The 26,977-nt window shown below is 43.6% G+C and overlaps 1 protein-coding gene across 3 annotated transcripts; it reads left to right on the top strand.

Annotated features, from left to right (window-relative positions):
* Positions 1 to 25,181, top strand: UEVLD (UEV and lactate/malate dehyrogenase domains). Of its 3 annotated transcripts, none has more exons than XM_045016344.1 (12): positions 1 to 111; positions 1,452 to 1,536; positions 3,260 to 3,325; positions 5,040 to 5,203; positions 6,676 to 6,811; positions 7,790 to 7,914; positions 14,124 to 14,229; positions 15,481 to 15,651; positions 16,630 to 16,803; positions 19,460 to 19,547; positions 21,984 to 22,107; positions 23,243 to 25,181. In XM_045016344.1, the coding sequence occupies exons 1-12, from the start codon at positions 70 to 72 to the stop codon at positions 23,408 to 23,410; spliced, it is 1,449 nt and encodes a 482-aa protein (XP_044872279.1). In that variant the 5' UTR covers positions 1 to 69; the 3' UTR covers positions 23,411 to 25,181. The 3 variants fall into 3 exon arrangements, with proteins under 3 accessions (XP_044872279.1, XP_044872280.1, XP_044872278.1); XM_045016343.1 differs by lacking the exon at positions 1 to 111 and adding an exon at positions 1,075 to 1,105; XM_045016345.1 differs by lacking the exons at positions 16,630 to 16,803; positions 19,460 to 19,547; positions 21,984 to 22,107; positions 23,243 to 25,181 and having other exon boundaries at positions 11 to 111; positions 14,620 to 15,619.
* Positions 25,182 to 26,977: the final 1,796 nt, after the last annotated feature.

The raw sequence follows: 26,977 nt of genomic DNA, 5'->3' as shown, positions 1-26,977 counted from the left end.
TTGGTTCCTGGCGGCCGCCGTCCAGGCCGGGCGCAGCAGGAAGCGCGGGGAAGTGCCGCCGCCGCCGCGATGGAGTTCTCCGAGGAGACGCTGAGGACGCAGCTGGTTAAGGTGCGCGCGCGCGCCGGGCTCCCGCCTCCCCCGGCGGCCACGCGCGGCCCCTCGTTGGGCTGGGTGGGGGCGCGTGGCCCCCTGCCGCGCCTGTGCGAGGCGAAGGGCTACAGGCCGGTGCCGCTCTGGGAGCGGGCATCAGGGGGCGGGGAACTCCGGGTCACCCCCACCCCCGAGTGCACGCGCACCGCCGGCTCACCCCCCCCGCCCCCGTGCATCACCTCCCAGCCCCCCTCGTGCAGTGGCTCTCAAACTTATTTACTGGTGACCCCTTTCACGTAGCAAGTCTCTGAGTGCGACCCCCCCCCTATAAATTAAAAACACTTTTTAATATATTTAACACCATTGTAAATGCTGGAGGCAAAGCAGGGTTTGGGGTGGAGGTTGACAGCTTGTGACTCCTCCATGTAATAACCTTGTGATCCCCTGTGGGGTCCCAACCCCCAGTTTAATGAGAACCCCTGCCCTAGTGCGCTCACCCCTCCCTAAGTGCACTCTCTGTCCAGCCCCCCCATTCAGATGCCCAAGTGTACTATTTTCTCATTTTTCCAGTATAGCTACTAGGTCATTGAACCAAAGTTGGGCTTCAGTTGTATGATGCTTAGGTGCCAGCGTTGGGGTGTCAGTTCAAATTTCCCGTGATCTGGAGCACAATATCGAAATCCTGGAAGTGTGAACAGTCCCAGATTTGCAAAATTGTTGGGGAGGATAAAGAATCTGGAGGGCAGCTTATGGAGAGGGAATGGTCCAAAGGAAATATCTGAGGTCTGGTTTTGCAAAGGTATTAGCCCTCACCAATAACTATATTCATACCACGTTTCAAACTTTAGCAGTTCCTGCTGTAAGTCTACCTTAAAATTTATTTTTTTAAAGAAATGTTTGGGGGTTTTCCTCTACCCTCACCCAACTCAACTACTATATGGATTTTGCTTGACCTCTCCAAAATAATTGACTTATGGACAGAGACTAAGCGCATGACATTTCAATCCAAAAGGTGAATTTATCAGACACTTTAATATGTTTGTGAAAAAGTGGTTATGAAAACCCTTTAAAATGTCAAAGCCATTATAGAGTTTGCTGTTAGCAAACAATGTAATTATTTGGCTTCAACTTTTTCAAATATATTTTACAAATATATAATTGCAGATGTTGGTATGCAGATAAGATTATGCATGCCATGGAGCAATCTGTTTGAGAATTAATTTAATGGCAAAACTGTTTGTTATAGATAATTATTAGCTGCCTCCTCCTGCCTCCTCTTCTCTTATTCTTACCCACCTATCCTGTGCAACCAAAGAGGTAGTCCTTTCAAGTTGAAACATCCTTTTATTTGTGTACAGTATAAATTCCGGGACCTGACCATAGAAGAACTGAAGAATGTTGTTAAGATCTACCCAAACTTCAGATTCTCCATGGATACATACAGTAAGAATCTGATCTAGTTACTTTGATTGTTTTTCGACAGTTGATGATTATGTGGAACTCTGACTTTCCTAGGTTCTCTATCTACACTGAAATTTATCTAAATTACTGTCATTTTCAGTTTGTCTTCCTAACTTGATATCATGTGATATCATGTGATTTTTTTTTTCAGTAGTTCATTTCCTACAGTACTTGTTGTAAGTTACCTTCACCAAACTAACCAGTATTTTTTAAATGAATAAATTATAACACATCAGTGATTATACAAATTGATAATTTAATGGATTCCATGTTACTGTTCCAGTTCACTTAAGCAAATTTAAACATAGTTTGATGGATTTACATTGTTAAAAGTAAAAACAAAGAGGAGTCCTTGTGGCACCTTAGAGACTAACAAATTTATTTTGGCATAAGCTTTCATGGGCTAAAACTCACTTCATCAGATGCATGGAGTGGAAAACATAGTAGCAGCTATATATACACAGTACATGAAAAGATGGGAGTTGCCTTCCTGAATCTCCCCCAGCTAGAAGAAAAGTCCTATTGACACTAGCCTTACAGAGAAGGAAGAAGAGCAGAGGCCCCTTTTGGGAGGGATATGCAAGCTGATAAAGCACTGTAACTTGAGACCACAATGGAGAAGGTCAACAAGATGCACATAAAGTTTCCTTAGTTGTGCAACTGTCATTACTCTTCCAATAAAGAGTGATACCAAAGGAATAAACAAATAAAGTAACATTCTGTTTATAAAAAAAAAAAAAAAGGGGAGGGGGGATGGTCACTTGTGTGAGTTTAATTACTATGTGTACGATCTAAGTCTGGGGTGGGCAAACTACAGCCCGGGAGGCCACATCTGGCCCTTCAGACATTTTAATCCAGCCCTCAAGCTGCCATCGGGGAGCAGGATCTGTGGCTTGCCCCGCTCCCCGCGTTCTGTGGCTCTGCACGGCTCCCGGAAGCAGCGGCATGTCCCCCCTCTGGCTTTTATGCGTGGGGGCAGCCAGGGGGCTCTGTATGCTGTACCCTCCCCAGTTGCCGGCTCTGCAGCTCTCATTGGCCAGGAACTGCAGCCAATGGGAACTGCAGGGGCGGCGCCTGCAGACGGGGCAGCATGCAGAGCCGCCTAGTTGCGCCTCCCCAGAGGAGCCAGAGGAGGGGGACATGCTGCTGCTTCCAGGCGCTGCTTGAGTTAAGCGTCACCTGGAGCCTGCACCCCTGACTCCCTCCTGTACCCCAACCCCCTTTCCTAGCCCTGATCCCCCTTCTGCCCTCTAAGCCCCTTGGTCCCAACGCAGCGCACCCTCCTGCACCCCCAACCCCAGCTGGAGCCCTCACTGCCCCCTGCACTCCAACCCCTTGCCCCAGTCTGGAGCCCCCTCCCACACCCTGAACTCCTAATTTCTGGCTCCACCTCAGAGCCCTCATCCCCTCTCACACCTCAACCCCCAATTTTGTGAGCATTCCTGGCCCACCATACAATTTCCATACCCAGATGTGGCCCTCGGTCCAAAAAGTTTGCCCACCCCTGATCTAAGTACAAGGAAATAATCTTTGCAGTCACATTTCACTGGTACATGTCCGTTTTCAGCATACATCTTAGAGTTGGAATCAGTAGTTATTTAAATGTGGAATGAAACAGTACGGGTAATACTTAGAATTTTTTATTTTTAAAAACAAAAATCCTCTAACCATTTAAAAAAAAAACACAACTTGTTCTCAATTTCAGCTTTCAAAGACGGATCCCTTAAAGACCTCTTGAATTTTAGTGGCACTATTCCAGTGAAATATCAGGGTAAGGTTAACAACTGATAGATTGTATTTTCTATACCAATGCCAAATACAATGGTAAGACATTGTGTACATTTAACAGTATATCTTCCTGATTAGTCACGTAGAGTCTTGGAAAAGGTTTCTAATTTAGTACAGCCACGAAGGCAGATGGGTGACCTGGAGAGTCTCCATGTGCCACACAAGAGTTGGATTAAGATATCTCTCTGGATAACTTGGATTGGGCTTGAAAAATCCACTTGTTGGTCATCAGTGTCTGGGGTCAAAGCTATAACTGTTTTGTTTTTTTTAAGATAATTTCCATATGTGAACATAGTGTAAAATGATCCAGTGCTGTCTTCCTAAATATGCAGATAGACAGCTCCAGTGCCTCTGCTGCTGTTCATAGCTGGTCAAGCTGCAGCAGTTGCTAATCACCAGAGCAGGGATAGTCAGTAGGCAGCCTGTGGGCCAAATCTGGACTGCCAGACTCTTTTGAACAGACCCTGAAATCTTTTTATTTACTTATTATCATCATTTTTTTTAAAATTTTCTCTGGAGTCTGAGCTATACTTTGACCAAGAAATTTGGACCTTGACAAAAAATAGACTATCCCTGGTCCAGAGTCTTGGGGGAAGGAAGAAGCTATGAGGAACAGCATTGGCTGGCACTAGAGCCCTTGTCTGGGGTGGTGGGAACAACTTGAACAAAGGCTGAGGAAAGGATAGAGTAGCGGAGATCTCTCCTGACTCTTGCAGTAGGCAGGAGGCCATGAGGTGAGAGGGGAGAAAATGGAAAGTAAGAGTGCTCCTCTCCTTACCATCAGCCAAAGGATTGGAGTGTGAGCTCACTTCTAAAAATATTTTAAGCAAAGTTGATTGACAGGTAAATTCTGTACACCAATGTTTTATTCATTTAAATTTCTGGGGTTAAATTGCTCAGATTGGCTTTAGTAGTGGGGATGGTAACGTGGCCACTTTCAAACAGGATTACATTAATGTGACCCAGAAACCTTTTAGTTTGTGCCTGTAGTGTCTACACAGAGGAGTTTACAACCTTTGTAGTCCAAACTGCAGGGCAGTGTGGATGCCCTAAAAGATGACATACTCCCAGTTTCATACCCTAGCTTGCCACACACTAACCATGTAGACAAGCCCTCAATTTACCTAAATCTACAGTAGCCACTTCTATTCCAAAATAAGAGTGCCCTTGCATAGACTTGCCCTGAAATAACTAACTACATATTAGAAAAGTGATTTAGTTAACTAGGTACAAGACTGTGTAGATAAGCCCTTGGTCCTCAGGCTGGTGGGTGCTAGGTAAAATCTTCATGTCCTGTGCTTGGATATGCAATGTCCCCAGATAATTAGGACTCTTCCTTGAACTTGCCGTCTTTGAAGTCTAAACATAAAGCACTTAATAGAGTCTCCTCCTCATTAGCTCTTTGTTTCCAAGGTTATATACATCCTAGAAAAGTAAATAGATTGCTCTAAGAAGTTCCTTTGATCTAACAGACTTATTTGGTGGCAGAGCTTTGTGAAAGAAATATTTTATATTTGACAGGATTTCAATCAATGATACTTAATATAGCAAGTTTGGTAGGGATAGTATAAATCAATAGCATAAATAATCAAAGCAAATAAAATGCTATATTTTAAGGAAAACTGAACACACAATCATGTTTTCAGCATACCTTCGAAATGCGAAGGTCATAATGCTTTTTGTTTTGTGTCTAACAGGTAATTCCTATAACATACCAATTTGTTTGTGGATTTTGGATTCTCATCCTTTTGCTCCTCCCATTTGCTTGCTGAAACCAACTATAAACATGGAAATCTCTGTGGGAAAACATGTAGATGCACATGGCAGGATATACTTGCCCTATCTACAAAACTGGAGCCATGTAAGGAAAAACAAATTGCAGGAAGAATACATTATATTACATACAAATTAACGCTCATTTTTTTCTCTTCGCCTACATTTGTTAATCTTAAATGTACAGTCAGTGACTACACAGACAGAAGCAGAAGGTTGTTTCCTTTTAAGTAGTAGCCTTCAGCCTGTCAGATATTATTATAAGGAAATAATTTTAAACTGAGGGGGGAAAAAAGGGGATTAAAGTTGTTTCTGTTAGAAAGAAGGATAAACCAGTTAAAGAAAATGTGTCAAACATCTGTTAGTGCTGTGAACAATGTCCAGTAATTGTGTAAGCTGAGGTTATATTTAGCAAGGCAGTTTTTCAGTAAAATTACAGTAACTGATATAATAGCTTTGTCTCAGGTATGGACATTATTGCAAAATGGAGATTGTTTGTTTGTTTTTCTGGGAGTGACTAGTATAGAAAGTCCAAAAGCAACTTTAGTTGCCAAGTGGATGTCTTTTATGAAACGCAGTACATAGGTTACTTTAAACATGTGGTTGTCAAGCCACAAAAAATAATTTAATGAAATATTTTTTGTTTTGTTTTTTTTCAGCTAACTTTTTAAGATAAGTAAAACAAAGCTATTGAGTTTTGGAGGGGGAGGAGTGGGGGTGATGGGTGTCATTTTCCTACTTAATGAGACGGGAATCTGTACCTGGTAATTACTGATTCATGCCCAGTCCTTATTTAGCTAAAAGGTCCATTGACCTCAATGAAAGCTTTGTCCAAATAAAGAATGCAGGATCAGGCTGTGATGCACCTAGCCTGAATCTTCTCTAATGAGTTTTGCTTTTTTTCTTGCTGTGAAGTAGGCTATGTTTTTGCTAAAGGCTTCTGCTGGTATGGGTGCGAATATCTGTGATTTGTGACCGACAGAGCTGTGCCAGCAGAAGCCCCTAGTGTAGGCACAATTATACTGACAAAACTCTTTTAATGGTATAGCTTGTTTTGCTTGTGGGGGTTAGTTTTACTATTCTGGTACAAAGGCTTTGCTGGTTTACTGCGTCCATGCTGGGAGTGCTTTGCCGGTAAGGTTATTCCTATACCGATAAAGTGCTCCGTGTAGATATAGCCTTAACCTGTATTTAGTAATAGATGCTACTGTATCAGAGGCTTTCATATGTCCAGTAATGCTTCAAACAACCAATTGAGTTGGTGTTTAGTATCTTTAATTCAGTCTCTCTATTCTCCACTTTTCTAATCCATACTCCCATAGTTACACATTTATATTTGTATTAATAAGGTATTAAAAATAAAATAGAAATATACTCACTGGGAGTGCTACCTTTCCTCTATCTTAAAAGTTGGTTTGAAAGGTTGATATTTATAGTTGGGCTAAATGTATACAGTGATTCTTGATGCCTGCTAATAAATTACTGCAGTTTATGGGCATGCTGTTTTATCATGATTACTAGTAAAGATTGTAAGTCTTCTCCTATACGTATGTATTCCAGCCAAAGTCAATTATCATTGGATTAATCAAAGAAATGATTGAAAAGTTTGAGGAAGAGCTACCTCTGTATTCAGTATCATCTTCTGATGAAGCCAAGCAGTTAGAACTGCTATCCTATATTGCAAAGATAACTACAGGTATGTAATTTTTCAGCAGATCTGAATCAATATCAGTTTTATCTATGCTTTTAGCTATTTTTATTTTATCTTTTCAAGGTGGACAATAAATATTACTTAAAACTTGTAGTGGTTACATTTTCCTAAAACTCATTATTTTTCCTTTACCTTTCTGAGGGCATAGCTGATTTACATGTTCTCTTCCGGATAATGAAATTTAAAACTGTCTTTCAATCTTTTAAAAACACTTTCTGCAGTAGTATACATTGGTGCATGTAGTAGCATCAAAGGGATTATTATTATTATTATTTGTATTGTGGTAATGCCTACAGTTGCCAACCAAGATTGTACTAGAGGGCTTACCTATATGGAGCTCACTAAATATTGCTTAGTGAGCTTTAATGTTTAGTACTGTTTCAAATAGCACTAACATAGCACTAGGGAAGCCTAGTGCACACCACCAGGGGTTTACATGGACCAATTAATGTGCAACACTTTATTGTGCTTTAGAAATAACCCCCCACTGTAATCCACATTACTGCTCCATGTATTCAAGGCCAGACACTGTACAAACCAGTTCAGAGATAGTTTTCGTCCCAAAGATTTTAGTCTAAACAAACAAGATGGACAAAGAATAGCAGGGGAAATGGAAGGTGTACAGAAATTAAATGAGTTGTCCAAGGTCACACTGCATTTCAGTGGCAGAGCTGAGTACAGAGCTGGGGGAGGATGGTTAGTAGAGAAGGCATCTCTTTGAATTTTTTTCCTTGCTGATGAAAAACTTAATTTAAATGTAAACCGTAAGAATATAATTCTGTGGAAAAAATGTCTTACTCAATGGAAACCTTGAAAAATTAGTTTCCATAGCCTGATCAGTGTATTGGAGAAAACAAAGTAATTTGGTTGATCAGACCCAGGCATTATCTTTCACATACAGTACATGCGCTTACACTGTCTTATAAAACCAGCAGCTGTGATTGTTTGGTTTTTTAATTTTAGGTGAAACTGACATTAATTCAAAGACTATGGTGGGTGGACAGAAAAAAGATGGAGGCTTTAACAAAGTTACTGTGATTGGAGCAGGAGATCTTGGCATTGCTTGTGTACTAGCAATTGCAGCAAAGGTACTTTCTCATTTTTAATAGAATAGCTATTAATATTGTCTAGTAGTGCTATTCCTATAATGATCTCCAAAAAGTTCTTAGTGTTTAAAATCCAAAACAATGACTTCATTTTAAGTACTTTTAATGATTTGTGATGTTGCTTCTCTAGTTTACCTTTTTCCTATTTAAAGATATTAAATTAAAAAGATAACTTTTACACATTTCAAATTTAATCATCCTTTATGGGGTCCGACAGTCAGCTGTTAGTTATAAAACATCTTAATGTTGAGCACAGATTCTTCAAAGCACATAAATTTGTAGTTAAGGGATATTGTCAAGGTTGTGCCCTAGATATTGTTGAGTTCTCACAATATATGGCATTTCTATATATGCTCAGTATTTGAGCACAATAGTGAGAGTTTTGGCCTTCACTTTGAATGTCTGAGTGCAGCCCTCCTAAAGTGGGTTTTGTGTATTGTGATAAACTCAGGACAGACAGTTGCCGGAGGGGGGGGGGAGGAGTCAGTCCCAGAGGGTTAAAAGGCCCTCCTCCTTATCAACTGAGAGGCAACTACAGGTCAAGCAGGTTCAGCTGAGAAAGGGTTACCAAGGTAGCAAATTAGAATCAGCTGAGGGGAGCTACCTGAGGGTAATTAGGATCAGCTGGTTCCAACTTGGAGCTGCCTGAGACCTTTTTAAACCCCTTCCTGGGAGGAAGGAAGGGAGGGGGGAAAGCAGAGAGAGAGAAGGAGCCTGGCTACCAGGAGTGTTGAAGCAGCAAGCCTCCCCAGGCAGAGCGGCAAGACGCTCTCCTACAAGGCAGGGTAAAAAATACTTTAATTAAGACTGGTGAGAAGACAGGGAACAGACTTCCCCTGAGCCCTAAGGGGGACTGCATTACCCTAGCCGGTCTCACCAGAGCTAAAAACAGCAGAGGCTGCGGAGACTGAGACGGGACTTTGCCACACGTGGTGTCAGGGGTGGGATTTGAGTGAGACTTTGCGGCAAACCGTCTCGGGGCAGGGTAAAAGCACCCCAAAAAAAAAAAAAAAAGAGGAAAAAAAAATGGAAGATGTAGTGAAGGCATTGGTGCAGGCCACTGCGGCCCAGCAAGAAGCTACCAGGGTGCAGATGGCTGCCCAGCAGGAGGCGGTACGAATGCAGCAGGAGACAAATCAACTCCTGATGAGCCAGGCGGCTCAGGATCGAGCCACCTTGCATGAGGTTGTGAACCAGCTAAAGGCCCTGACCACCCTCACACACGGCCCCCATGGGACTCGGCCCCTGCACGCCAGCCGCTACTTACAGAAGATGACAGTGGATGATGACGTGGAGGCGTATCTCCTTGCGTTTGAGAGGACGGCCCGGCGGGAGGCCTGGCCCCAAGACCAGTGGGCCAGTATCCTGGCACCTTTCCTGTGTGGGGAGGCACAGAAAGCGTATTTTGATATGGCAACAGAAGCAGCTTCCGATTACTCCCAGCTAAAGGCGGAGATCCTGGCGAGGTCTGGCGTGACGACAGCTATAAGGGCGCAGAGGTTCCATGAGTGGAAATACCGAGCCAACAAAGCCCCGAGGTCCCAGCTGTTTGACCTGATCCATCTGGCCCGGAAGTGGCTGTGCCCCGAGACCCGCCGGCCGGAGGAAGTCGTGGAAACCATAGTTGTGGACAGGTACATGAGAGGGCTACCGCCGGACATACGAGGATGGGTCAGTCAAAATGATCCCTCCTCCTATGATGAGATAGTTGCCCTTGTAGAGAGACGTCTAGCAGCACAGGAACTCTCTCGGACCACTGGGGAAGCGAGGCGCCAGGATAGGAGGCAAGGCTACGCACCAAGGGCCCGAGTTGCCATAGCTCCAGGCCGAACTATGGCAGGGAAGAAGGAGGACGAAGAGCAGCCAAAGTACTCGGAGGGACCTGGGGACTGGGAGAGAGAGACTCGGGGGGTAAGGCCCCACAGCCCAAAAATTAAGGGGCTGCCCCGAGGAGGGTACCGATGCTATGCATGTGGGGAGATAGGGCATATAGCTGCCCAATGCCCAAACCTAGAGGAGCCCATGCAATGCGACCTGGGAAATCTAGAAGAGTCATGTGACCTGATAAGCCTAGTGGGAGTAGCGATGGTCCCTCATAGATATACTAGGCAAGTTAAAATGAACGGTATAAAGACCACCGTGTTAGTAGACTCAGGAAGTGCAGTCACGCTGGTCTCGGGAAAGCTGGTCGGGTATGATCAACTATCCCGGGCCAAGCGCACAGGGATATCCTGTGTCCACGGGGATGTAAATTACTATCCGACCATCCGAGTGAAGATAGAGGTCCAAGGAAACCCCACGAAGGTGATGGCGGGGGTGGTCCCGAAACTCCCCTACCCAGTCCTCATAGGACAAGACTTCCCAGGGTTTGGCAGTCTACTTCCTGGAGAGGAGTCAGAAGAAGATAACACCCCAGAGAGTAATGGGGTGGCCTCAGTAGTTAGCAACCCCCCAGCCTTCCAAGAATTTGCCCAGGACTTATTCTCGCCCCCTGGGAAAACCAGGAAGACTCGGCGAGAAAGGAGGGCAGATAAGAGGAGGGGAACGAGCATCTTGGCCCAGAATCAGAAGCCTATACTCGTAGGGGAGAGAGTTGGCCCAACGGACGAGGGGACTAGGCAGGAGGTTGGGGAGCCAGTAGCCGGGCCCAGTTCCCCAGGGACCTCCCTGGAAGGGGAGGGGGAGATAGAACCCTCTGAGTTGGGGCAACTTGGAACTTCACTAGAGAATTTTGGACAGGATCAGGCCAATGATCCAGTATACCAGAACATTCGCAAAGAAGTCGTGGAGGTGAATGGGGTCCCTGTGGAAGGGAGAGCCAAGGGCCCAGGGCCGTATTATATGATCAAGAAGGATCTGCTGTACCGTGTTGTCCGTATCCAAGAGCAAGTCGTGGAACAGCTCCTAGTACCACAGAAACATCAGAGGGGCGTGATGGAGCTAGCTCACAGCCATTTGTTCGGGGGACATCTAGGGGTAGATAAAACCCTGGACCGAATTCTACAGAGGTTTTTTTGGCCTGGAATATATGCAGCGGTCCGACGATATTGTGCCTCCTGCCCAGAATGCCAGTTACACGGGCCCCGACCCCGCTTAAGGGCACCTTTGGTTCCTCTCCCGATTATTGAAGTCCCCTTTGAGCGGATAGCTATGGACCTAGTAGGGCCGTTAGAAAGATCAGCCCGGGGCCATCAGCACATACTGGTGGTGCTAGATTACGCCACCCGATACCCCGAGGCTATTCCCCTACGGAACACTACGTCCAAGACCATAGCTAAAGAATTAATCCAAATTTTCGCTAGAGTGGGAATACCCAAAGAGATCCTGACAGATCAAGGAACTCCCTTTGTGTCTAAATTAATGAAGGATCTATGTGCAATGCTCCACATAAGGACCCTAAGGACATCAGTCTATCATCCGCAGACTGATGGCCTCGTCGAGCGTTTTAATAGGACGTTGAAGAACATGATACGAAAGGTGGTGAGCCGGGATGGGAGGAACTGGGACACCCTGCTACCGTACCTAATGTTTGCGATCAGGGAGGTGCCTCAGACTTCGACTGGGTTTTCCCCGTTCGAACTGTTATATGGTCGCCACCCCGCGGCATACTGGACATTGCCAAAGAAAATTGGGAAGAACAGCCGAACCCAGGGAGAAACGTCATCGAGCATGTGTTGCAGATGAAAGACAGGATAGCCCAAGTCACTCCCATAGTGCGGGAACACATGGAGAGAGCACAAGGGGCCCAACAAACATATTACAATCGCCAGGCGACGACCCGAAAATTCCAGGTGGGAGATCGGGTGATGGTACTCGTACCCACAGCAGAGAGCAAGCTCCTGGCCAGATGGCAGGGGCCATACGAGGTAATAGAAGCCGTTGGAGAGGTCGATTACAAAGTCCGACAGCCCGGACGCCGGAAGCTGGAACAAATCTATCATGTGAACCTGTTGAAACCTTGGCAAGACAGAGAAGCGCATGTGGTCACTATAGGGTCACCCCCTCCCGAGAGCAACCTGCCTGGCCAAGTGGGAATATCCCCAGAATTGACCTCTGACCAACGAGCGGAGGTGATCCACATGATTGAACGCAACCAGGACGTGTTCTCAGAAAAGCCAGGCAGGACTACTGAGGTTCACCATCACATCCTCACAGAGCCTGGAGTGAAGGTGAATGTCAAGCCATACCGGATCCCGGAGGCGAAAAGAGAAGAGATCAAGTCAGAAGTCAGGAAAATGTTGAAGTTAGGGGTCATTGAAGAGTCCCATAGCCAATGGTCAAGCCCAGTGGTCCTAGTACCTAAGCCGGATGGCAGTATGAGGTTTTGCAATGACTTCCGGAAACTGAATGAGGTGTCCCAATTTGATGCGTACCCTATACCCCGGATAGATGAGCTAATTGACCGACTGGGGAAAGCACGATTTTTGTCCACCCTTGACCTGACTAAGGGTTATTGGCAAATTCCCTTGGCCAGGGCCGACAAAGAGAAGACGGCCTTTTCAACTCCAGAGGGACTGTATCAATACACTGTCCTCCCGTTCGGTTTACATGGGGCTCCTGCCACCTTCCAACGACTCATGGACAAACTGTTACGCCCACATGGCAGGTATGCGGCCGCCTATCTTGATGACGTCATTATACATAGTCCGGATTGGGAGACGCACTTGGGGAAGGTGGAAGCAGTCCTGGACACCTTGAGGAAGGCAGGGCTGACTGCAAATCCCTCCAAATGCGCAATTGGGCTAGCAGAAGCCAAATACCTTGGATATATAGTGGGGAGAGGTGTGGTAAAGCCCCAACTCAACAAGTTAGAGGCAATACAGAATTGGCCCCGACCTGTCCGGAAGAAACAGGTCAGAGCATTCCTGGGGCTGGTGGGGTACTACAGGCGGTTCATCCCCCACTTCGCCACCAGGGCATGCCCGCTAACTGACCTAACGAAAGCCCGTGGCCCAGATATAGTGAAATGGTCTAGCGCGGCTGAGGAGGCATTTGCAGATCTGCGGACCGCGCTCTGCACTGACCCAGTGCTGGTAGCTCCAGACTGGGAGAAGGAGTTTATCTTGCAAACGGATGCCTCAGAAGTTGGGTTGGGAGCGGTGCTTTCACAACTGGTTGGAGCGGAAGAACACCCCGTCCTGTTCCTCAGTAGGAAACTCCTGCCCAGGGAACGGAAATATGCCGTAGTTGAAAAGGAATGCCTGGCCGTAAAGTGGGCCATTGAAAGTCTTCGCTATTACCTACTCGGACGGAAGTTTACCCTTGTCACGGACCATGCTCCCCTGAAGTGGATGCACCAAAACAAAGAGAAAAATGCGAGAGTGACCAGGTGGTTCCTGTCGCTACAACCCTTCCACTTCAGAGTGCAACATAGATCTGGAATCAAGCATGGCAACGCGGATGGCCTTTCAAGGGTACACTGTTTTGCCGACCCAAGTAGCCCAACCCTGTAGTGTTGAGCAGGGGGGGGGGATGTGTGATAAACTCAGGACAGACAGTTGCCGGAGGGGGGGGAGGAGTCAGTCCCAGAGGGTTAAAAGGCCCTCCTCCTTATCAACTGAGAGGCAACTACAGGTCAAGCAGGTTCAGCTGAGAAAGGGTTACCAAGGTAGCAAATTAGAATCAGCTGAGGGGAGCTACCTGAGGGTAATTAGGATCAGCTGGTTCCAACTTGGAGCTGCCTGAGACCTTTTTAAACCTCTTCCTGGGAGGAAGGAAGGGAGGGGGGAAAGCAGAGAGAGAGAAGGAGCCTGGCTACCAGGAGTGTTGAAGCAGCAAGCCTCCCCAGGCAGAGCGGCAAGACGCTCTCCTACAAGGCAGGGTAAAAAATACTTTAATTAAGACTGGTGAGAAGACAGGGAACAGACTTCCCCTGAGCCCTAAGGGGGACTGCATTACCCTAGCCGGTCTCACCAGAGCTAAAAACAGCAGAGGCTGCGGAGACTGAGACGGGACTTTGCCACAGTATGTGGTTTAATATACTATTTGGCAATGGAACTACTAACACAGATGTCCAGTTTTCCATTTAACATTACACAATCATTGGTGATTTGGGTGTGGGCTGTTTGGGGTTTTTTTTGCAACACAATTAACATCCTTTTTAAAGTGAGATCCAATCTCAGAAGCATATTTTTATCAGAATAAACTGCATTTTATTTTGTTGTAGAGCTGAAATATATGTATTTGTACAGGGTGCTGCAGACCAGGTAGTTCTCTTGGACCTCTCAGAAGGTGCAGCAAAAGGAGGAACAATGGACCTGGATATCTTTTCTCTGCCAAATGTAGAGATCAGCAAAGGTACTAATTTTTTTATATTGTAGTGGAACATATTACTGTATGTTCTGTATTTTTATTTTGCTGTATACTTAAATATTTATTAATTTATGGGAACTAGATCACCCTAGGGAGTGATAGAAACTTTAACCTCTCAGTCATTAATTTAAATTCATTTTGGGTCTTTAAACACCCATTATCTTCTGATAGTTTCTCACCTCCTGAAGTGGTGGCTGCAGATTAAGACTGTGATATACTGGTGGCATGATCCAGGGAAGCTGGTACTGCTCCTGTCCAATACTCTAATCAGTTCTGTTTTTAGAGGCTTAGATCTCTTGTGCTATCAATCAGGCACCTTCTAGCTGCAGTCAGTTCATTTACTAGATATATTTTGTAAGATACTTTTTTTTTTAGTGGCTGTCCATGTTCCACCTCATGCCAAGCCACCAGAACAGACTCTTTGATACAGTGTCGGCATCCTTGACTTTGAGCTGGAAGGACAAAAAGAACAGAGCCCCTGTGTGAAAGAAAGAAATGAGGATAAAGATCTTCACCAAGAATCCAAGATTATCAGGATGCAGTGCTCTGATACTATAGCAATGGCCCCAGTATAAATACCTAGCTAGATGGGGGTTGGAAAAAGGAGAGAACTTCTTTTTTAGAGATCCAAATAAATAATGGCAGGAGAAGGATGTTCGTTTTTACTTCTTAGTTTCTTAGCAAGCTAATGTAATATATGGTAGCAATGTCCAGTTGTTAGAGTAGGAGCCTGGGAGTCCAGATTCCTAGTTGTCTTCCAAGCTGTGCAGCAAGCTCTGTATGATCGTGGGCAAATTGCAGCCTGTTTCTCTGGTTTCCATCTGTAAATGGGGATAACGTCAACCTCGCATGGGTTCTATGGGGCATAACTATTTGTAAGATACTTTGAGATCCTTGGATTAAAGGTACTGTAGAAGGATGCAAAGTACCCTTATGTAATAGGCAAAGCAGTCCCAAAACAAAGCTCTGTATACACTTTCAACACAGTAGATTGGGGATTATGATACATAAAAATATCTTTCTAGTTCAATTCTACTGTAGGAAAAAAGCTGTTAACTTAAAAGTTCTTGCGGAAAGGCAAACAAAGTAGTTGTGTGTTGAATTGAACCTACATATACTGGTTTTAGTATGGGTCATTTAAAACATTTTTGTGCCAAGTCTATCTTGACATATCTATAATTTGATAAAATGAGACTTTAAAAAAACCCTCAAAAATATTTGTTTTATGTTTATCAGATTTTTCTGCTTCTGCTGATTCAAAAGTAGTAGTGCTCACCGTTAATTCTCTGGGTAATGCTCAGTCGTATCTTGGTGTCATACAGAGCAACGTGGATCTATTCAGAGGAATTGTCCCAGCAGTAGCACATTATAGTCAAAATAGCGTGCTGCTTGTTGCATCTCATCCAGGTTTGTTGGTATTTTACATGTATCTGTTTTTTGTTCTGATTTATTTAAAGACTATCCTATTGCCTGACGTACTCTACTGAGCAGGGAGTCAGCACTCCTAAATTCTAATCCCAGTTCTGAGATGGACTCTCTCTTCAGACTTGGGCAAACCACTATATCCATGTGTTTCTTTATATGGAAAGGCTGTTGGTAAGATGCTGTCTTTAGTCATAGTTTAGATAAGCGGGGGAGAAATGATAGTATTTTTTATATCAGAAGTCTTCTTGCATATATTTTTGGTTTTGTCTATTGTTTAAACCTCATTTTATCTAGAGTCTTATGATATGCCCATCTACTGTAGTCGGAGCACCTTGCAAATGTGTTAGTAACAAGATCTCTCTCTCTCTCTCTGCTGTAAGGATATATACACACAATATGATCAGAACTTCTGGTTGATAGCCCCTTATGTTACCAGTAAATACTTAACTCATTGTTTCTTTGGAAACACATTCATAATGTTAAAACTATCATAATTCCACGATCTTGTGTCAGAACATTAAGTAAGTAGGGAAGGAAGAAGTAGACATGAACCTACCCATCCGCACACACTTAAACATGTTACTATAACTTGTTAGAGCAATTGGAAAGATTACCTTTTGCTCTATTCAAAACAGGGAAGGAGAGGAGACATTTGCCAAGTGGAGAGAACTAAACTTTAAGGCGGGAGCTTGGTTTTTTGGGGGGGTGGTGGTGGTGAGAGAAATTATTTAAATTTCAGATGTTTTCTTAATATTTTACTCGAGCTATGACATGATTATTCTCAAAGCCTGACTCATTGTTTTAGAAATGAGTAAGCTGCTGCTATTGTCCTATATGCTTATACTTTGAGTTATAAAATGTTCTGGCTCTTGTTTCTTGAGTGTGAATTATAGTTTGCTGTTGTGTTGAATTTTGGGAGTAATTCTGTATTTTTTCAACATACTTTTGTCCCATGTTTAGTGGAAATAATGACATATGTCTCATGGAAGCTGAGTGCATTTCCTAAAAGCAGAGTTATCGGAATTGGTTGTAATCTAGACACTGAGAGATTCCAATATATTATCACAAACTTGTTGAAAGCACAGACCATAGGAAAAGAGGCTTGGATTATCGGCGAACGAGGGGAAGACAAAGGTAAACAGATATATGATTCTGACTTAGTTTGAACTGTTCTAGAAAGGGGGGAAAAGACGCATCCTATGGAGAGTGTTAGTGTTTACAAGGTGTCCCCCAAGATTCTAGAGCGGGATGGGAGCAAACAAATATGTTCCCTGTGTGTCCCCAAACGGGGAGAAATGTACGGAAGTACAGCTTTGATTGTTTATTGGTATAACACTAAATTACATTCAAGATATTGAAGAGGGAGATCTCTTTTTCAGGGAAGGGAATGCATGGGAGTAAAAGTATGTGGAGGGCTGTCAATACTTCAGAGAATACCATGTTTTCAGAGGTGCTGACCCCCGACTCATATGGACGTTCACAGTAGCTGTGGTTGCTCAGCACCTTTTGCAAACTGGCTGTAATTGGCTTCCCAAAGTGCACAGCAGAGACAAGAATGGAACCTAGGAGTTTTGAGTCTAGAGGAGGAAGATAGAATTGAGCTGAATGCTCTTTACAGAACTGGATACAGTGAGATTTAGCTTCTCCCTACATTTTAAAAAAAGTGACATATGAAGGATAAAGTAATTAAAAAACCAAACAAACTAGGCTCTTTATCACATCTGCTTAAATTGCTACTCTACATAGAAACATCAAACTTCAATTCACGATTGTGCGGCATCTGCTCCTACACAACACAGCTACTGCTACCTTTCTGTTAAGTGTCAGGTTTTTGTCCTCTTAAATTGAAAACCCTGCAGAGGTGGTATTTTCTTCAGGAGGGTTACCTCCCTTTCCCCTTCCAAAAGTTGTCCTCAGAAGAATGAAATCATTTTTTTGAAAAAACAGTTTGTTTTTGAAAAAACAAAACCAAAAAACTAATATGGGCATATCATAAATGTAAACTGTGAAGCATTATAAAGAATGGAAATTGCAGCTAAACTTTGGGGTGAACTAGGCTGCCTGGATGTTAAAGATATTGATAGGCCATGGTGTTTCATGGAGGGGAGATAGAAAAAAATGTACTGTCTTTAGAGTAACTTTTAATGAGAAGTCTGTTTAAAAATGTCAGTAACGCATTTTTAGTATACCTTTGACTCATAGAACAACTTTCACTATCAGTGTTTTCATTGTATGGCTCATTTAAGTCATGACTTCCAGTTGAAATACAAAAGACTGATTTATAAAGAAGCAATAATAGATTTAATTTGTACAGTAGGTTTGTCAGTCTTCATGAATCTGGTCTCTGTCACACTTCAAACTATCCTTGATAGCTTATTGTAGCAGGTGGTTTTTCAACTGACTTGTCATTCCCAGCTTTCCTTCTATATGTTAGGCTAAACAATAATATATTTGTCTTTGAGTTAAAAAGAACTGAAAACATTATACCACATCAGATGCATTACACATTGAGGCACATTGGCTCCCTCTGTTCTCTGCCAATCCTGATCTGCAGGACACATCTAAAAGTGAGAGCGTAGCTTGGTCTCCATGGTCCATTAGTTCTTGAGGGTCTCTCCTGAAAGTGAATATAGTAGTTTCTGTGATCATTTTTTTTGTAGTTTGGATAACTGTCTGCTAAGAACCTAATATTCAGATCTTGAGTTTAGAATTGCCTTTCATCATGCTTGCCAAATTAAATGCACGCTACCACTGTTCCACTGTTACTTTACAGCAAAGTCTGAGGGAAAATATTTATACGCAAATTCTGCAATAATTGGACTGAACATAAAGGTGTTACCCCAAAATTTATTATTCTTTCGACAATATTCCTATTTGAAATTATGATAGTGGGGACTGGTTGATTTTAAGGGAATTGGTAATATAGTACGGACCTTTCATCTCTAAGTTACTTCAGATCCAACTTGAGTTGACAGAAAACTACCATCTGACAGCTATCTGGCAGCATATGTAAAATGAATGGGTGGATTCAGTCCTGTTCTTGGTAGATAAGTTTCCATACCAAATGTGATCTTTTTTCGTGACACTCACCGTTCCCCTTGTGTGCGAATTAAACAGAGATTAAATGGAAATGGAGACTGAACTAGCCTCTTGCCCTTAAAGTTAGTCCCTTTTAGAGGGTTTAGATATGCTGTCAGGACAGCGTGAGCAAGCTTGCATAGCTATTTCCTATGCCGTATAAGGCTGTCATCCCAATAATAATCATCAGCCTTGTGCATACGCATACCCACCCACACTGGTAGCAGCATCATGCATTAAGGGGGCGGGGAAAGATGAAATCCAAAAGTTGAAGTTGTAGGTAAGGTTGTAAAAGCATATTAAAATTTAAGAAAGGAGATGGGAGTGAAGCTGTTGTTAAAAAAAACAAACAAACAAACAAAAAAAACCAGAGAAATGCTGAGAAATTTTAAGATAAAACTTTTCTTTCTTTGCACCAACACTTATGAGACAATCTTTTACCATATGTGTCTAACTTTGACAACAGGAGCCACATTCCACCATTCTACACAGTGTACTTACTAATGCATAACAACAAATTCTGTTAAATCTTTATGTGGAGAATTTTTTTTGAACAATTTCTCTAGGCCAGTTCTGCCATGGAATTTAGAACCTCAAAAAGACACCAAACTGAGCTCAGGGCCTGTAGCAGTATGCACTTCAGAAAATCAATTAAAAATTTTATCATTCCAATATATTATAACATTGACGAAAGTTTTTTAATTTTATTTAGTGCCTGCATGGAGTGGTTCTAACTTAGTAACATGTCATCAAACTGAAGGAGTAGTGAATGATAACTCTCAGGAACAGTTGGCGAACAGGTAACACTGTTACAACAGTAAACTTAAATTCACACCAACCTGTTACCAGAATAGTAGAGGTATTTTTCCCCAATCCGCAGAGTTCAGAATCTCTGAATAATATGACTTTTCTTTATTACTATGAGCAAGTCTGCTTTGAATCTTTCAGGTCATCAGTATACCTAGAGCAGTGTTTCCCAAACTTGGGACACCACTTGTGTAAGAAAAGCCCCTGGCGGAGGCCAGGCCAGTTTGTTTACCTGCCCCGTCCTCAGGTCCCACTGATCGCGGCTCCCACTGGCCACGGTTTGCTGCTCCAGGCCAATGGAAGCTGCTGGAAGCGGTGTGGGCCGAGGGACGTACTGGCTGCTGCTTCCCACCGTCCCCATTGGCCTGGAGCAGCGACCGCGGCCAGTGGGAGCTGCGATTGGACAGGGCAGGTAAACAAACCGGCCCGGCCCCCGCCAGGGGCTTTCCCTACACAAGCGGCGTCCAGTGATGAACTGCCAAAATCGTAACAACCGGTTCCCTCCTCACCCTAGGAGGGGTCATGGCCCACCCTCCGGGACTCCTGCCCCATCAAACCCCCCGCATTCCTTGACCCTCTCCCCACCCCCTGCCCCATCCACCCCCCTTCCCTGTACCCTGACTGCACCCCTCTGCCCCATCCAACCCCTCCTCTCATTCCTGATGGCCCCCCGGGACCCCTGCCCCATCCAACCACCCCTTATCTCTGTCCCGACTGCCCCTGGAACCCTTGCCCCTGACTGCCTCCCACCGCCCCATCCAACCCCTGATCCTTTCTGACTGCTCCACCGGGACCCTTGCCCCTATTCAATCCCCCTGTTCCCTGCCCTCTGACCCCCCCAACCCCTATCCACCCGCCCCACCCCCGAACTCCCCTGCCCTCTCTCCAACACCCGCTCCCTGCCCCCTTACTGCGCTGCCTGGATGTGGCTGGTGGCGCTACAGTCCGGCCACGGCTGGAGCCGGGAGCCCGGAGACGTGGGGCCGGGACAGGAGTCGCATGGCTGGAGCCCAGGGACGCGGGGATGGAGCCGCAGGGCCACGGCCGGAGCCGGGAGCCCGGGGACGCGGGGCAGGAGTTGCGCGGCCGGAGCTGGGCGACCGGAGCCAGAGGGCCGCAGCTGGAGCCACGCAGCCAGAGCTGGGCAGCCGGGGCCGCCGCCGTGCCCGGACCCACACTGCTGAAGCCCGGCCGCGTGGCACCACAGCAGGAGCTAGGCGGCTGGAGCCACGGGGCCGGGCCGGAGCTGGGGGGGCCGTGTCCGGAGCCAGGCATCCGTGTAGGTGGGGTCGCGGCCGCCGCCATGCCCGGACCTGCACTACCGGAGCCGAGCCGTGTCGCACCACAGCAAGAGCCGGGCGGCCGGGGACGTGGGGACATGGCTGGAGCCGGGTGGCCGGGGACACGGGGCCAGGCAGGCCCGCGGGCCGGAGACGGGAAGGGAAGGGACGTGGCTGGAGACTGGTGGCTGGGGAGGGCCGTGGCCAGAGCCGGGCAGGGCCGCGGGTGGAGACCGGCCGGGGCGCACGGCCCTCCTCGTTCCCTCTACCCCTACCTCAGTGTCATCTTCCTGGGCCTGAGCAGGAAGCCTGCTTGCTTCTCAGCCCTCCCAGGCTTCCTGCGCGAACAGCTGATTTGCGGGAAGCAGAGGGGGAGGAGAAGCAGGGAGGAACATTCATGGGAGGAGGTGGAGGCAGAGCTGAGGTGAGCTGGGGCCGCAGCAGGGAGCGCTTGTTAAATTTAAATGCCCTTTTAGAACCAGTTGTCCCACACGGGACAACCGGTTCTAAAAGGGCTTCTAAATTTAACAACCGGTTCCCGCGAACTGGTGCGAACCGGCTGCAGCTCACCACTGGCGGCGTCCCAAGTTTGGGAAACACTGACCTAGGGTATATAGGGAAAAACTATTTCTTAGTTCTGAATTTTGTTTTCCAGTGGCTAAATATAGTTAAGTGGTAATGTTAATAGAATAAGTGTGTGCTCCTCAAAACTGTTTGCAACACTAACACTAAAATGCCTTGCATCGGCATTTATTTGATGCAGTAGGCTAAGATGTTCATAATCCTAATACATGACACTTATTTAGTACCTTCCCACTGAGGTTTTCAAAGCACTCCTTAATCAAGAATACACTGTAGTGAGCAGGGTATATATTTAACATTGCTTTTCATAGACATTAGGAAAATGTCTGCCATGATAACTTTTATTAAGTTAGCAAAATTTTACCATTTGCATGGAGGAATTAAAAAATGGTGATCTTTGTAGAACTGGGAAATAAAGAATTGCTTTAGAAAGCAAGTTCTAGAGAAGTAGACAGCAGTGTTCATATGCTATGTAATACTTTTTGTATGTTTATGGAATACTGTGTGTTGAACAAAACATGGGTAACTGAAGACATTTCTAAAACCACATTTTTCTCTGTTATGTAGAGCCATGGAAGTTCTTAAGGGAAAAGGTCAAAAGTCCTGGTCTGTTGGGCTGTCAATAGCTGATCTGATTGAAAGTATACTGAAAAATAAAAGAAAGGTTCATTCCATATCAACTCTGGCAAAGGTAAATATAGTATTAATTTCATATATTTTTCTCTTGTGCCTTTAATCCCATTACTTATGTTAATTGTAGCCATATATAGACCTCAGTCCTGAACAGCCATTATTCAGACAAACTATTTTAGTTACTTTCTTCCTACAACAGGCACCTAGCTTTTAGGAGCCATCTGAAAATGAGCAAAAGTCAATTACTGCACTCTGTAGTGGACTTTGAAAATATAGGAGTTGAGAGATGCAACATGTGCAGTGCTGGTGTCCAGCTCACTGATGAAGGCTATTAACACAGTTAGTTTTGGTAGAATAACAGGTAGACATGTTATGGTTCAAAGTGCTTGATGTTGAATGCAAATCTCCCCAAAGGCCAAACGTCTTCAACTCCATTTGCAAGAATCTGATGTAGATTTTCTCACTACTGTATTTGTCAAATCAGGAGGCAAACTTTTCTAGTTTCTCACTTTCTGATCAGGGAAGAGAGGATATGCTTATTTTTGACTAAACAGAATCTCAGACTAGATTTTAATTAAACTTTGTTCTAAAAGGCTTAATTAAAGCAATATGTTGTTTATATTAGAACACAGCCTGGAAACATTTTTCTTTTGTAACAATAACTTTGCTTTACAAGGTCTGTGAACTTCCTGCATTGGTGACTGATCCATTTTGTGCCTGAGATTACAAAGGCTTACTTGTGTTTCATTATGTACACAAACTTAATTTCTTCCTCTCATCATGGGAACATTTTAGCACTTGTTATGTGAAATAGCTACTCAGGTATGGGAGTGACTAATAGTGTCTTGAGATGAACATAAATTGTACAGACACTAGGCAAGATTTGAACAAAAATCTAATTTTATTTTAAACAAGACTTATAAAATTCCAACTAATTTTAGTTGCAGAATGTTGATGTCCTATTACTAAGATTTAGAAAAAAAAGTAGAATATTTAATCTACTATACAGTATTATAAATAACAAACTAAGCTATGCTTGTCAGCTAAACAAAGCATGTCTTGTGATGAATTATCCTTGCTTATTTAAATTTGTTAACGTACATAATTTTGTATTTTATAGTGGGCATGGGGAATGGAGATTAATGAACTTAGAGTTGTTTTTATGTACATTCTTTTTGTCTTCACTATTTCAGGGGTGTTGCAATATAAACAGTGAAGTATTTTTAAGTATGCCATGTATTCTTGGAACCAATGGAGTGACAGAAATTATCAAACCACTGAAGGAGGATAAGGTGGTGGCAAAAAAACTGCAAAGCAGTGCAGCATCAATTCATGACCTTCAACAGCAATTGAAACTTTAAACACAATGGACTCATCCAATATCTGCTCATGAAAATGCTGGGTTTGCTAAGGAAAAATGTTTCCCTGGTAGATACAGGTTTCTGCAAACAGAAGAATTATCATTTCCTTTCACAACTGCGTCACTCCTTCAAAGCATTAGTTAAACTATGAAACAAAGAGAACATAGCAAAATGGAAAGCTTTTTTTTTATGCTGTAGCTTTTGTAGTCAAAACGAAGAGGATAATGTACAACTATGTTTTGTCGAAATTTAAGTAACTTTTCCTGCAGTCTTTGTTACTAAGCTATGCACCATGTAGGCCTGATTTTCACATTCACTATGTTTCTGTTGTGCCCTCTGCTGGGACAAATAGGTTATAAAGCTGACTTAACAATCTATTTGGAAGTGTCTCTAGTGTAGGGAGAATCCTTGCGTGGTGTAGAGCCACTACAGAAGCAGTATGTCATCTCCCTTGTAACCTTCAGTGTAGGGGGCATGACTAGAACATCATTGCACTCCAGCTATTCAGTGCAGTAAAGCATTGACTAAAATGATCCTCATGCTTAGCAGACACGATAAAGGTAGAGCACTTTATTGTTTTCATGTAATTGAACTTGACACTAGAACACTGCTAGGAAAAATGGAAAATATTTTTTTAATGATACACCTTTGAGCTTGAGCTTTTGGGCATTGTGTATGAATGCTGTTGTATGTTCATTTAACTGTCTGAGCTTTTTTCCCTAGAATTTTTCTCTATTCTAATTGTTTTGTATGTTTTACAGACACTTTAGGTGCTTTTATGCTATATTTTAGAAATAACTTTTTTGTTTTAAACACTAGAGGTATTCCAACAAGTACAGCATTGGTACAGATACTGTACACAGTAGTAAGGTGTTTGTGTGCGGGGAAGTGGGAATAAAGGACAATCTGACAGCTGAGTAATATAGAAGTAAATAAGGCTTGGGGGCATAATTAATTCATGGAAATATATGATTCAAAGCCCATTGATGTCAGTGGGCTTTAGATCAGGTTCATAAGGAATAAAGTGAGGAAAGGCAACTGAATCTGAGTAGGGAGACACCCCTGGCTGACGAGGGTGAGGGGTATACAGAAAAAGCAGGATACTAGTGTTTAAAATAAACCAAAAAAGAATGCATGTTGATAAAAGTAGTTTTATCGACTTCGTAAATAATCGTTGCTTGTTCATTATGTTACACTCCTAAAAGAAAAGTAGTATATTCATCTTGTGTGTAGACTTTAGTAGTAAATTGAATACTACAGATACCAAATACAGTAAAGGAGAAAATGTGGACCTAACTCTTAAAAGTGCTGGTATGTATTTCTTAAAATACCATTGAAGCTTTATGTTGGTAAGGATACAATGTATGAATGAATTAGATTGATGATACACTTCTTGTGCCTTACACTTATACCTCAGAAAGGGCCCAGTCTTGAAGAGGCTTAGTACCCTCCACAACCTTTTGGGCCTGATATGTATCATTTACAAGTCCAGTTTCCATTCTGATCGATGGGAGCAAGATTTAGCTCATTGACCTCAATGGGAGTTGTGATATGCTGAGTGATCTCAGGATTGAGAACAAAAATAGGAAAACAACATTTTCTTTAATGGGATCGCCATTCATATTGCCTGAGAATTTTTTAATGTTTTAATCAGTGATGTTTTGTACATAGTGATTATTATGATGGAACAATTGAGCTGGTGGTTTAAACATAATTGAGCTCTAGTCTCTAGCTGGACTGGTTTTCTTTTTAACTTATTAAAATCATCCATAAAGAGGGCTACACTTAGCTAGAATAGATCATTTTTGTACCTTAATGTTGTATCTTATTTTGTTAAAAGCTGCAGTCCTCTTATAATTGGCACTTTTGGGGATAAATGGTACTTAGTGCTCATAATAATTCAGAAATCTGATCTAATTTTTAAATATATTAAATACCATTGTTCAGAATTTTCCAATTTTTATTTAAAAATAAGAGATTGCAGCTTTAAAAATACATTACATGGCACTTTACATTGTCGTAGGAAGGAAATTGTCTATAGTCACTTTTAGACTAATGGCACTAAAAGGCATCTGTTGTATGACACTTATTCTTGTTCTTCAGAAACAGTGGGGAAAAATAGTGTTTTAGATGCACAAAGTACTTGTAAGACATGGCCTCCTATTAAGGGCCTCTAAAATGGGGATTTTAGTTGGCCAGCCATTTTCAGTATACTAAAATAAAACTCTTAATGTTGATATCTAGGTTCAGATATACTGAATTCATGTAACTCGTACATTGCACTGTTTTCCTACTATTCTGTATGTAAAGTATGGTTCTTATGCATTGAGGGTGTCAAAGTATCGAGTCGTTGTACTTTCATTCAATTCTGTTTTAAATCATGGTTCTCATGCCTTGTGGTTCTCAAGATCTAATGATTCTTGTTATGCCTCTAAATGAATTACTTATGCAAAAGCTGTTCTGAGAAAAATTAATCAAAAATGCGCAGTAGACAATAGGAGGACTTGAATAGTGATCATGTGCTGTCCAAGGTACCATACCAAAGGGTCTCAACTAAAGAAAATTATCAGGCACCAAGATAATAGGAGATGCTCATTAACTCTAATACTATGTTATGGTAAGTATGCTCTTGTATTAAAATACTAATCACAAATCAAACAAAATGCCATTTGTAACTATCCTTCTAGTGAATGAGAGAAATGTCTTGTTGCTTACATTACAGCTGTCAGTAATAAGCTTCCTCTGTATGCTGTTATGAAGTGGAAGTAATAAAGGATACAGAACTTGATACCTATGCTGTCTATATATTAGTCTATTCTATCTTATGGACTCATTTCTGTGTGTAAAATTTAGCATGCATAGGTGTTTACAGAAGGGGCTGCTCTCCTGATTAGCTCCTGTGGCTTAAAGTGGAGGTAGTCAAGAGGTGAAGTGTGGGCCAGATCTAGTCCACCAGACACTTCTGAACAGACCCTAAAATCTTTGTATATACTTATCTTTAAATATTATTTTCTTCTCTTCTTGTCCAAGAAATTTGGCCCTTGACAAAAAATAGACTGCCCCAGTAAGAACAGGGCCCAAATGATACTCTGCAGTCATGTAGTAGTGCTGTGGCTGGCAAGGGCTTGTGAGTACGACTCAGAGGAGCCCTCTTGTTCTCAAGTGCATGGATGAAGGTGAACTGGACTTGCTGGTGGCATTGGTCCCCTTGCAGCCTGGGTGGTGCTGCCCCTGTGGGTGAGGCCAGTGGTGAGCTGCAGCCGCTTCGCGCGAACCGGTTGTTAAATTTAGAAGCCCTTTTAGAACCGGTTGTTCCCCGTGGGACAAACTGGTTCTAAAAGGGCATTTAAATTTAACAAGCGCTCCCTGCTGCCTGGCCCCAGCTCACCTCAGCTCTGCCTCCACCTCCTGCCATGAACGCTCCTCCTTACTTCTCCTCCCCCACTGCTTCCCGCGAATCAGCTGTTCGCGCGGGAAGCCTGGGAGGGCTGAGAAGCAAGCAGGCTTCCCCGGCCCAGGAAGACGACGCTGAGGTAGGAAACTAGGGGGGGGCCATGTGCCCCGGCC

This window comes from Mauremys mutica, chromosome 4, assembly GCF_020497125.1.
Source record: "Mauremys mutica isolate MM-2020 ecotype Southern chromosome 4, ASM2049712v1, whole genome shotgun sequence".
NCBI classification, from domain to species: domain Eukaryota; kingdom Metazoa; phylum Chordata; order Testudines; family Geoemydidae; genus Mauremys; species Mauremys mutica.
Note: the sequence above shows the minus strand (reverse complement) of the source record. Positions and strands in the feature narration are given on the sequence as shown.

Bases quoted from the DNA above. Each gene is read 5' to 3' on its own strand.
- UEVLD (XM_045016344.1), top strand. From the start codon at position 70: ATGGAGTTCTCCGAGGAGACGCTGAGGACGCAGCTGGTTAAG. The intron at 3,326-5,039 runs GTAAGGTTAACA...TGTGTCTAACAG, and splicing joins TATTCCAGTGAAATATCAGG to GTAATTCCTATAACATACCA. The intron at 6,812-7,789 runs GTATGTAATTTT...TTTTAATTTTAG, and splicing joins TATTGCAAAGATAACTACAG to GTGAAACTGACATTAATTCA.